The following is a 12,589-nucleotide window of genomic DNA, read 5'->3' as shown; positions in this document are numbered from 1 at the left end:
TGGAAGACAAATGAAAAACGAGAACAAAAACTACACCTTTACCTTACTGTGTATTTGTATACGACAACATTTGAAAGACGGTCTCAATAAGGCAAAGAGCTCTTGTAAAGCTCCACGTTCCGTCCTTTGCAGAGGCAAGGAAACCCGAACGTGACCCGACAACCTGCGAGTCTTTCAACAAACTCAAGCCAACCTTCACGGATCGCCCTGGAAGCTCCGTGGGTCCCGGCACGCCTTCCAGAAACGCCTCCCGGCCTCTGCGACGAGGCCGGAAGTGACGCACAAGCTGCGACGCCCGCGCTGGCAGTCCGCTGCCGCCGCCGCCGCCGCCGCCGCCGCCGCAGCCGCCGGAGCGCGCTTTAGGTAGCTTCAGAGACGGCGGGCTTTCCCTGGATGGTTGCAGCAGGAGGATCATGACGGGGAAGAAGTCTTCCCGGGAGAAGCGGCGTAAACGAAGTGGTCAGGAGGCGGCCGCGTCGCTCGCGGCACCGGACCTGGTGCCCGCCCTCGCCAGTAGCGGCAGTGGAAGCACCAGCGGCTGCGGGAGTACCAGCGGCTGCGGAAGCGTCACCTGCTGTGGGAACACCAGCTTCAGTGGAAGTGTCACCGGCGGTGGGAGCGGCGGCAGCTGCTGGGGCGGGAGCAGCGTGGAGCGCAGCGAGCGCCGGAAGCGGCGGAGCACTGACTCATCTTCCAGCGTCTCGGGGTCCCTGCAGCAGGTGCGTGCGCGTCTTTCTCGCTGCTGTTTGAGCGGCTGCATTCTCCCAGGAAGGCGGACAGAAGGCTGGATGTGACGGCGGATGGAGGTCTGGTTGTAGCTCAGTTACCGCTGCGACCGCGAGCTTCCACCCGGTCTTGAGGTTCATTTTCCTAAGTACCGGTGAACCGCATACTCCCGATTGTCTAGCTCTTTGCGTTTGGCCCCTTCCACTCCTGTGGCAATCTGTCTGAAAAGTATGGGTCGAGGGCTAGCCTTCAATGCCCATGAGAGTCACGCTTTACTTCTCTCTTCATCTTCACCTTTTAATAGATAATGATTAACTTCACAATATAGGATGAGAAAATTGAGGCTCGAAGAGGTTTATGAACTTTACCCACAGTCATAGTTTATTAATAACACTTAAACTTGAATACAAAATCTGATTATAAAAGCCATGTTCTTTATACTTTAGCTATCTATCAAGATACCGCCGTTTAAAAAAAATTGCTCAGGGACGCCTGGGTGGCTCAGTCGGTTCAGCGTCTGACTTCAGCTCAGGTCACGATCTCGCGGTTTGTGAGTTCCAGCCCCACATCGGTCTCTGTGCTGACAGCTCAGAGGCTGGAGCCTGCTTTGGATTCTGTGTCTCCCTGTCTCTCTGCCCCTCCCCCACTTGTGCTCTGTCTCTCTGTCTCTCTCAAAAATAAATTTAGGGGCGCCTGGGTGGCGCAGTCGGTTAAGCGTCTGACTTCAACCAGGTCACGATCTCGCGGTCCATGAGTTCGAGCCCCGCGTCAGGCTCTGGGCTGATGGCTTGGAGCCTGGAGCCTGTTTCCGATTATGTGTCTCCCTCTCTCTCTGCCCCTCCCCTGTTCATGCTCTGTCTCTCTCTGTCCCAAAAATAAATAAACGTTGAAAAAAAAATTAAAAAAAAATAAATTTAAAAAAATGGTTATAAGACAAAAGCCTGAATACCTAAACTTCATACAACACAGAAATCAAGAAGTCAAATTGCTGGGTCAGATTTTATGCATTTAAAAAGATTTGGTAGAGGGGCGCCTGGTTGGCCCAGTCATTAAACCTTGGACTCTTGATTTCCTTTCAGGTCATGATCTGTTTGTGGGTTCCAACCCTGTGTTGGGGTCTGCACTGACAGCCTGGAACCTGCTGGGGACTCTCTCTGTCCCTACCCCACCCACTGGCTTTCTGTCTCAAAATAAATAAACTTAAAAACAAAAACAAGAAAAAGTTTTGGCAGGTACCACTAAATGCTTTCCAAAAAAGGCTTTACTGATTTATAGTCTAAATATTACAAAAGAGTACCCATTTCTGCAAATATTCATTATATCCATTTTTGAAAAATTTGTCAGCTTAATGGGTGAAATTGATGTTTCATGTTTTATATACTCTTGATTAATAGTGAGATTGAACATACTAATATTTAGTTACCATTGGATTCCTTATGTAAATTGCATATACATATCCTTGGGCCATTTTTCTTTTTGGTTATTTTCAGCTTTTTTTTTTTTTTAATTCATTTTTGAGAGAGATCACAGTGGGTAGGCAGAAAGAGGGAGACACAGAGTTTGAAGTAGGCTCCAGGCTCTGAGCCATGGGCACAGAACCCCACACGGGGCTAGAACCCATTAAATGTGAGATCATGACCTGAGCTGAAGTGGGCCCCTCAACCGACTCAGCCACCCAGGTGTCCCAGTTATTTTCAGCTCTTTACTGATAAGTTCTGAATCTTTCTACATAAACTCTTGGTTCTAATCTTCTGTGTAAAGTATACTGCAAAAGTTACTACAACTTTGTCTATGGTGTAACTGAAGTTTTTTATTTCTTTGTGGTCAAGGCTAATACTTTCCTTTGCCTTCTGAATTTGTGTGTTTAGGAAGATCTTTCCAGGGGCGCTTGAGTGGCTCAGTCAGTTAAATATCCGTCTGACTTAGGCTCAGGTCCTGAGCTCATGGTTTCTGAGTTTGAGCCCCGTGTTGGGCTCTCTTGCTGTCAGCACAGAACTCGCTTCAGAGCCACTGTCCACCCCCCACCCTTTCTCTCTGTCCTTCCCCCACTTGCACTCTTTCTCTCAAAAATACATAAACATTAAAAAAAAGAGGAAGATCTTTCCATATTCCCTTCCCAACCTGTCCTAAAACTATTCTTTATTTTAATATTTTTAAACATTACATCCTTATTTATTTTTTAAGTTTATTGTTTTGAGAGAGAGCGAGAGAGCGTGGAAGGAGCAGAGAGACGGAGAGAGAGGGAATCCCAAGCAGACTTTGCATCGTCAGCGTAGAGCCTGATGCAGGGCTGGAACCCATGAACTGTGAGATCATGACCTGAGCCTGAGTCGGACACTTAACCAACTGAGCCACTAGGTGCCCCTAAACATTACATCTTTTTTTTTTTTTTTTTTTTAAACATTACATCTTTTAATTGGGAGTTGTGGAAACACAGAAACCCATTTATTTTTATGCATTTTCTCGTATTTAGCCACATTATTATAGTTTCAAATGACTTAGAAAACTTTGTGTTAACAGGAAGTTTTGTCTATTCTTTTTCAGCACTAATATATCTTGTTTTTTGTACTTTTTCATTATCTAAGACTTTTAGTGTAGTGTTTAGCAGAAGCAATGACAATAGGCATTTTTTTTCCCATTTGTTTTTTTTAGTGGGAACATTTCTTTTTTTCTGGAACATTTCTAATGTTCACCCATAAGTATATTTGCCAAAGGTTGTGAAAGATATTTATCATCAAGTTAAGGAGATTTTCTCCAATTCCTAGTTCACTGAGGGGTGTAAAGTGTTATTAGATGCTTTTATGGCATTCTGTTTAGATAATCACATAGCTTTCCTCCTTTAATCTGAAAATGTAATTTTTGGTAAGTTGGTAAATTAATTCACGTTAAACTGTCTTGTAGTCTTGGAATAGATCCTATTTGGCTTGGTTATTGTACTCAGCTGGAATTTGATATTCTTTCTTTTGTATTTTATGTTTCTAAGTTAAGTCAGCCTATGGTTTTTATTTGTGTAGATATCCTGTCTGGTTTTGGTATCAAGATTTTACTAGCCTCATGGATTGATTTGGGAAGCTTTGCATTTTGGGGATGTGTTCCAGAATAGTTTCTCTGTCTCTCTCTCTCTGTCTCTTTCTCTCTCTCTCCCTTTTCTTTCTTTCTTTCTTTCTTTCTTTCTTTCTTTCTTTCTTTCTTTCTTCCTCTCTCTCTCTCTCTTTCTCTCTTTCTTTCTCTCTTTCTCTCTTTCTTTCTCTCTTTCTCTCTTTCTTTCTGTTTATTTATTTTTGAGAGAGGGAGAGAGCACAAGCCGGGAATGGACAGAGAGAGGGTGGGGACAGAAATTACAAAGCAGGCTCCGCACTAATAGCACTGAGCCTGATGTGGGGCTCAATCTCATGAACTGTGAGATCATGACCTGAGCTGCAGTTAGATGCTCAACCGACTAAGCCACCCAGGTGCCCCAGTTTATATCTTTTTCTTGAAGATGTATCAGAACTGGACTATTGGACCATACAGCTGTGTGGGTCTGGTGAGTGTTTTAGGGGCAGGTTGTATTTATTTATTTGTTTTTACTTTTTTTTCCCTCCAATTATTTGATAGTTATAGATCTATTCAGTTTTTCCACACCTTGTAGATTTAATTTTGGATATCATCATTCTTACCTTAATTGTTTCCATATCTTTTATACTCTTTATCATGATGAGAGGCCAATAAGCTACATATTGTAAACATTCGCATGCAGAACTAAACCCTAGTTTTAATTTATGAAGGAAAAAAGAGTTCAGTATATATTAGGCATGTAGAGAAGACCTCAGAATTCTGAATGCCATTATATCTGTTTTACATTGCATTCCCTATTATTATTGTTGGTAACAGCTTTATAGAGATATAATTCATATACCATATAATTCACCTCTTTCAAGTATACAGTTCACTGGTTTTGAGCGTATTCATGGAGTTGTACAACCATCACTGTGGTCAGTTTTAAAATACTTTCATCACCCCCAAAAGAAACCCAATGTGAACCTTTCAGCTCTCATCCCTAATACTCACCGCTACCACATTCCATCCCTGGGCAGTCACTACTTCCTATCTCTATAGATCTATAGATTTTCCTGTTCTGGACATTTTATGTGAATGGAATGATATTTCAGTGAATGGCTGTTCCACAATTGGTTTTTCCATTTTTCACTTGATGGACATTTGGATTGTTTCCACCTTTTGGCTATTACGAATAAAGCTGCTATGAACATTTGTGTACCAGTTTTTGTGCAGGCATGTGGTTACATTTCTCTTGGATGTATATCTAGGAATGGAATTGCTGGGTCATAGGGTAACTTTTTGAGGAGCTGCCAGACTGTTTTTCTAAGCAGCTGTACCACTTTCTATTCCTACTAGCAGTGTGTGAGAGCTCCAGTTTCTCTACATCCTCACTAACACTTGAATTATTTTGTAAGCCATTAAAACGAGCTAACGTTCTTTACTTTTTCAGTCTAATTATCATAATAGTCTTTAAAATTGGCATGTTTTTAAATGACTTTTATTTATTTTTTTTTTTTAAATTTTTTTTTTCAACGTTTATTTATTTTTGGGACAGAGAGAGACAGAGCATGAACGGGGGAGGGGCAGAGAGAGAGGGAGACACAGAATCGGAAACAGGCTCCAGGCTCTGAGCCATCAGCCCAGAGCCTGATGCGGGGCTCGAACTCACGGACCGCGAGATCGTGACCTGGCTGAAGTCGGACGCTTAACCGACTGCGCCACCCAGGCGCCCCTTAAATGACTTTTAAAACAATTCTATTAGAAAATATAATAAACAGGGGCTCCTGGGTGGCTCACAAAGTTGACGAAGCATCCAACTTCCGCCCAGGTCATGATCTCACGGTTTGTGGGTTCGAGCCCCTCATCGGTCTCTGTGCTGACAGCTCAGAGCCTGAAGCCTGCTTCGGATTCTGTGTCTCCCTTTCTCTCTGCCCCTCCCCCCAACTTGTGCTCTGTCTCCCTCCGTCTCAAAAATAAACATTAAAAAAAATTAAAAAAAAAAGAAAATAATGATAAACATACCTGAACTATATAGTCAGGGAGAATTTTCTTGAAGAAATGCCTTTTGAATTGATATCTGAATTTGTTACTTTTAAGAGTATAGGATGGGGGAGGGGGGAGTGGGAGGAAAGACCGTTCAAGTGGGAATGGTACATACAAAAGCCCTGCCTATGTGAGGTGAAGGGAGAATAGGTTATATTTGAAGGCCCAGATAGGCTTTGTTATCCAAAGATCAGTGTGAATTCACTGGAAGGTTATAAATAAGGAGGTTGAGTATATGTACATTTTATAGAATCTATTCTAGTAACAGTATACAAAACAGATTGGAGAGACAGATTAGATGTAAGGCACCCAGTTTAGTAGCTGCTAAGGTAATCTAGGCAAAAGATGATGGTACCTTGGACCAGGATTATGGCAGTAGATTTGGAGAAACTGATAGATTTGGGAGATAAGAGGTAAAATTGACAGAAATGTTTTAAATTACTTGGCTGCTTTGAATATGATTAAATTACATAGCATTTTTAAAATGAGCATAGCTCCTGATAAGCAGTAATACTTTATAATATTTGTGATCTTTAACATTTTTGCTGCTGTGCCATTCTGTTTTATGAATTTAAGAATAACGATGCATACATAAAATTTTTAGTTGAGTGGCCTGCGAGAGTAATATCCTAATTCTTCAGAAGTCTAAAATTATAGGAGGTCACTCAATAGTGAGTATATTTTATTTTTCTTTTTTTGATGATGAGTATATTTCCTTTTATATGTCCTAAGGTGGTATTTCTTCACTTAATATCACCTTATCAAGTTAAGTGTAGTTTGGAGAGTAATATCAAGGAATATTGAACAATTAAAAGTCCTTGTTAATGGCTTTAGGTAAATAATCTATGCAAGCAAAGAATTTGGAAATGTTTAATGAAGTAGTTATTAAATATAAATGTATGACATCATATACATTCTCCTTTATTTAATGGTTCATTGTCTCTTTTAATTTTAGGATACCAGATACCTTCTGCCAACTTTGGAAAAAGAATTATTCTTGGCAGAGCACAGTGACCTTGAAGAAGGTGGACTGGACCTGACTGTGTCACTAAAACCAGTTAGTTTCTACATATCAGACAAAAAAGAAATGCTTCAGCAGTGTTTCTGTATCATAGGCGAGAAGAAGTTACAGAAGATGCTTCCTGATGTGTTAAAGGTATTTCATTACATATATTATTGGATTATACCCAATATAGAAATATGTACCTTTTTTGTAGCTGTCATTTTACTTAATGTAAATTATGTAATTGGATGTTTTCAACTAAAACAGGCTACTTCAAAAAGATTAAAAAAGGGATTTTGGAGAACTATAAATGGCTTTGTATATTGAAAAGTTTGCCAAGAGGGGCACCTGGGTGGCTCAGTCAGTGAGCATCCGACTTTGGTTCAGGTCATGATCTCCCAGTTCCTGAGAGGTTCCTGCGTTCAAGCCCCATATCAGGCTGCTGGCACAGAACAGTTTTTGAATCCTCTCCCACTCTTTTTGCCCTTACCCTGCGCACACGTCCTCTCTCTTTCTCTCTCACAAAAATGAAAAATAAATAAAAATTTAGGTAAGGAATGTATTGACCTTTTGGAAATAATTCTGTTAAATGCAGGCAATTTTAGTAACTAAATTAGAGGTATAATGATTCTTTCTGGTGCTTTAGGAAATAATTCTGCTATGTAACAGTGCACAATATTGGTTGGCAAAAGCTTATATTTCATTAAATTCAGAAATATTTTCATATATTCATGGTATTCTAATTTTACAGTTGTGGAAATAGGGCTTAGGATCAAAGATGTTTAGAACCAGCACTTGAGTATTTAAATCATTAGAGGAATTACCTAACAAATAGGCTGCTATTAAAAACATCTGGGTACCTGACTTACTCCTTAGTTTGTTCTTTCCTAACAAACTTGACTTTATTTTCATCAAGTGTCTGTAAGTTATAATGTTTACGTATTAATTGGCCCGTTTTTCAGATTTCATCTCAATGAAAAGATTTATTTGGCTTTTAATTTGTTTTAATGTAAGATTTTGCCAACCATACTTTTTTCTTTGTAATTGCTGTTTTCCAGTTTACATTGGTGCTATATTACATAAGTGTATTTCTTTTAATGTCATTTTCTTTAGAACTGTTCAATAGAAGAAATTAAAAAGCTGTGCCAGGAACAGTTAGAGCTCCTATCTGAAAAAAAAATCTTGAAGATTCTTGAGGGTAAGAACATATTTCTACACTCTGGTAACTTATTAGTTAATATTATATTTAGCATAAATCCTAGGTTATTCTTTTTTCAACTTGGATATTACTTTAATTTCATTAAAGTAATGATAATCATTGGATAATCATTGAGTAATTTTTTACTTCTGTTTGTACTTTGAAATATAGTTTACATATCAGAATAGCATTTCAAGAATAGATTTTTTGTTATCATTTTCTGAAATCAACTGTGTAGGTAAGAGCATAAGTTTGTACAAATAATAAAATGAAATGAAAGATTTTACCCAAAACACTGTAAAAAATTATTAATTATTGAGATAGCTTTTCTTGAAATAATTTTTTATTTTCTGCTTTATGTTCTTACGGCTTTTAATTGCCTGTTGTATACTGCTTTTGCTCTAATAAGACCTGGATGCAGAGTGGGAAGAATTTCTTGGAGATTACCTACATTTATCTGTCTGCCTGAAGTATGACTCTGTGACATTATTAGCTGTAGAATTTTAGATTTTCAAGCTTATTTTTTCTTTTGGAACTGTACAAGGATTTTAGCATTAATATTACAAGAGAAGAAGCAGAAAAATGGAGACACTGGATTCCCAGAGATAACATCTTTTTTAAATGTGAAATGGTTTAATGGGGTGATGTGGCTGGCTCAGTTGGTAGAGCATATGACTCAGCGTTGTGAGCTTGAGCCCCACGTTGGGTATAGAAATGACTTGAAAATAAAACCTGGAAAAAAAAAATAAAAAATTTAAAATGGTTTAATGGAGTTTGTAACTTTGCTAATAGATGTATACATCTGGGTATAGTCTGTAAGTATATACACACACACACACATACATCTATGAAATAGATAAAGGGAAGGCAATTAGAAATACCTAATAAAGCATCGAAAAAACTCATTTTAAATGTAAGCAATTAAAAACGTCCTCTCATCAGTTACAAAGTTCTTTAATTTGCATCATTTTTCTGGATGACACTTTGTGTAATGATTAAATTATTCTGACATTTTATAAGTATGCGTTCAACAGTTTATTTTATTTATAAGGTGACAATGGTATGGACTCTGATATGGAAGAGGAGGCAGATGATGGCCCTAAGATGGGATCTGATTTAGTCAGTCAGTAAGTTAAAAACTTTCATTTCCGTTTCAGAATTTCTTTGTTGTTCCTTCAGTGATTTCTTACCTCAAGAATGTGATTGTTTTTCTGTGTTGTATTTATATAAAATGATTCAACAGTGTAGATTTGTTTACTTATAATAATTGATTTTGGTATATATGAACATACAGTTAATTGCTTTCAGGATTAAGATGATTTTCTTAAACTACTAGTCATAGATGTAAAACAGTGATGCCGGCCTGCAGCTGAATCACTTCTGTCATTTGGAATTTGAATTAACTACTAGTGATACTCACTATTTATTAAGTGCTTTCTCTACCAGGTATTGTGTTAGTAGTTTAGAACACTTTAACTCACTGACTTCTTCTAGTACCTGTTAATATCAGGTGATAATTGTCACATTTCACAGATGAGATAGTAAGGTGGTTCATTTTATATAGGTACATAAAATTTGACTATTGTGATGATAAAAAACACCCAGAGTTTTGGGGATGCTGATATAAGCCTTTTTATTTTGGAAAATTTCAAACTTACATAAAAGTTGAAAGAATCATATAATGAAATCAGCAACATTAACATTTTGTTATTTTTGCTTTCTCTCTCTTTATCACTTTTTTTTTTCTCTCAGAGCCATTGCATTAGTTTGTTAGGACTGCCATAGCAAAATATCATACACTGGTTGACTTAAAGAAAAGTTCATTTTCTTATAGTTCTGGAGGCTGGAAGTTCAAGATCAAGGTACTGTCAGGGTCGGTTTCCTCTGAGGCCTCTCTTCTTGGTTTGCAGATGGCCACTTTGTTGCTGCTTCTTGACTTGTTTGCCCTTCTCTCTGTGTGTCCCCTGTGTCCTCCCCGTGGACAGGTGTCTCTCCCCATGTCCTGATCTCTTCTTTATAAGGACACCAGTAAGATTGGATTAGGGTGCACCATAATGGCCTCATTTTAACTTAATTACCTCTTTGTTTTTTTTTAATTTTTTAATACTTATATTTGAGAGAGAGAGAGAGAGAGGAAGAGAGAGAGCACGCTAATGGAGGGGCAGAGAGAGAAGGAGACACAGAATCTGAAGCAGCCTTTAGGCTCTGAGCTGTCAGCACAGAGCCGGATATGGGGCTCGAACTCATGCACTGCGAGATCATGACCTGAACCGAAGTTGGACACTTAACCAACTGAGCCACCCAGGTGTTCCGCTTAATTACCTCTTTTAAGGTCCTATCTCCAAAATAGTCCTATTCTTTTTTTTTTTTTTTAATTTTTAAGTTTATTTATTTTTGAGAGACAGCAGGTGGGGAGGGACAGAGAGAGGGAGAGAGAGAATCCCAAACAGCTTCTGCACTGTCAGCGCAAAGCCCACAGTGGGACTTGAACTCACAAAATGAGATCATGGCCTGAGCCAAAACCAAAGCTGGACGCTTAACTGACTAAGCCCCCCAAGTGCCCCCAAAGTAGTCATATTCTGAGACACTGGGGTTGAGGCTTCAACCTATGAATTTTTTAGTAGAGGGAAACATAATTAAGCCCATAAATCTGTTTTTTTTTAATTTAGTTAAATTTTATTTTATTAATTTTTTTATTATTATTTAAATCCAAGTTAGTTAACATATTGTGTAGTAATGATTTCAGGAGAATTTAGTGATTCATCACTTACATATAATACCCAGTGTTCATCCCAACAAGTGCCCTCCTTAATGCCCATCACCCATGTAGCCCATCCTCCCACCCATTAATTTTTATTTTAGAGAGAGAGAGAGAGAGTGAGAGAGCAAGCAGGGGAGAGGGGCAGAAAGAGAGAATCTTAAGCAGGCCCCATGCTTAGCATGGAGACTGGTGCAGGGCTGGATCCTACGACCTTGGGATTAGACCTGAGCCAAAATCAAGAGTCCTTTGCTCAACTGACTCAGCCACCCAGGGGCCCCACCCATAAATCATTTAAAAATAAGTTGCAGATGTCATAGCATGTCATGCTTAATTCTGTATGTGTTTCCTAAAAATAAGGACAGTCTACTCCATAGCCACAATACAATGTCACTTAAAAAAAAATACGCAGTAATTCAAATAATGTCCTCTAATATATTGCCCACATAAAATTTGCCCTATTACTAAAAAAAATATTTTATAGTGTATTTATTTATTTTAATTAATGAACTGATTCTGATCCAGGATCCAGTTAGAATTCATGTGTTTCATTTGACTGTTAGCATAACAAAGCTGAGTTTAAAGGGAGGGTTTAGATGTGAGAAATAAAAGCTTAATGACTAGCCTGGGAACTTAGTGCACATCTTAAAGGAATTTAAGAAATAACAAAGTAGGGGCACCTGGATGCCCCTACTCGGTTGAGCCTCTGGCTCTTGATTTAGGCTCAGGTTGTGATCTCAAGTGTGGAGGCTGCTCAGGATTCTTTCCCTCCCTCTCTCCCTCCCCCTCCTGTACTCTTGTGCGTGAGTTTTCTCTCTCTCTCTCAAAATAAATAAACATAAAATAACTTTAAAAATAACAAGTTAAGCCAAAAGAAAGTTGGAAAAATGAAACAAACAAATGTAAACATTAAAACTAAAGAAATAGTAAGCAAACAAAAGGATGAGTAAGTTATAAACTTGGTCTTTGTAAAGACCAGAACATAGATTAACTCCTTGGATTAAGGAAGGACATCAGTGGAGAACAGTTATAATTGAGATTAGGAAGAAAGAAGGAGATAATATCATAATTATAGATAGGTGTGAATTCATGCACAGCATTGTATAAACAAAGTTGAAACTAGCAAATGGATGATTTTCTATCAGAATACAAATAAACCAAGTAGACTTTCTGCAAAAGTAGAAAATTTGGAGATTAACAAGAAATTAGAAAGTGAATAGGGATCTACTGTTGAAAAAACTCCAAGACAAGGTGAATTCACAGCTGAATTATTACTTAATAAGTCAAAACATGTAAAGTGTTTACAGCTAATAAAATATTCAATAATGCCTTCTGTTGTTATTTTCAAACACGTTACACCTGTGTTATTTAAATTATTTCAGGCTGTAGGAAAAGGTGTAAAGGTCTTCAATTTACTTTAGGATTTCTGCATAGCTTTAGTACCCCAAATCTCCTAAGTAGTGACGAAAATGTGTATGGGGATTATAGGCCTTCTCACTTGTGAATATAGATGTAAAGATTGTAACTTCATATTAGCATGTAGAATCCAGCGTTGTATCAAGTAAGTAGTTACACCACTGACCGTGTAGAATTTATTCCAGGAATAAATGTACAGGAAATTTAATTAGAAAGTCTATTAGCATAATTCATATCAGCAAATTAAAGAAGAAAAATTATATGGTCTGATAAGTAGATACTAAAAAGGCCTTTGATAATATTCAGCAGTCATTTCCAATATAAGCTATAGGTAAAAAAGGTACCGTAGAAAATGATTCAGATACGATGAAGGCATTTGACCAAATTTAACTACCCACTTAGTGAA

The 12,589-nt window shown here is 38.3% G+C and overlaps 1 protein-coding gene across 1 annotated transcript in view; it reads left to right on the top strand.

Moving 5' to 3' along the window:
* The first annotated feature begins 345 nt into the window (after positions 1-345).
* CAAP1 (caspase activity and apoptosis inhibitor 1) overlaps positions 346-12,589 on the top strand; it is a 52,617-nt gene continuing 40,373 nt past the window's right edge. The window contains exons 1-4 of the mRNA XM_047065070.1: positions 346-719; positions 6,764-6,964; positions 7,925-8,009; positions 9,061-9,136. Of these exons, the coding sequence (XP_046921026.1) occupies positions 414-719; positions 6,764-6,964; positions 7,925-8,009; positions 9,061-9,136 (668 nt within the window). The 5' untranslated portion in view covers positions 346-413. The remainder of the gene's footprint in view (positions 720-6,763; positions 6,965-7,924; positions 8,010-9,060; positions 9,137-12,589) is intronic.

This window comes from Lynx rufus, unplaced genomic scaffold (genome assembly GCF_022079265.1).
Source record: "Lynx rufus isolate CCGP_SWC_20201006 ecotype Redwood Valley unplaced genomic scaffold, mLynRuf1.p SCAF_10, whole genome shotgun sequence".
In the NCBI taxonomy this organism is placed as follows: Eukaryota; Metazoa; Chordata; class Mammalia; order Carnivora; family Felidae; genus Lynx; species Lynx rufus.
Note: the sequence above shows the minus strand (reverse complement) of the source record. Positions and strands in the feature narration are given on the sequence as shown.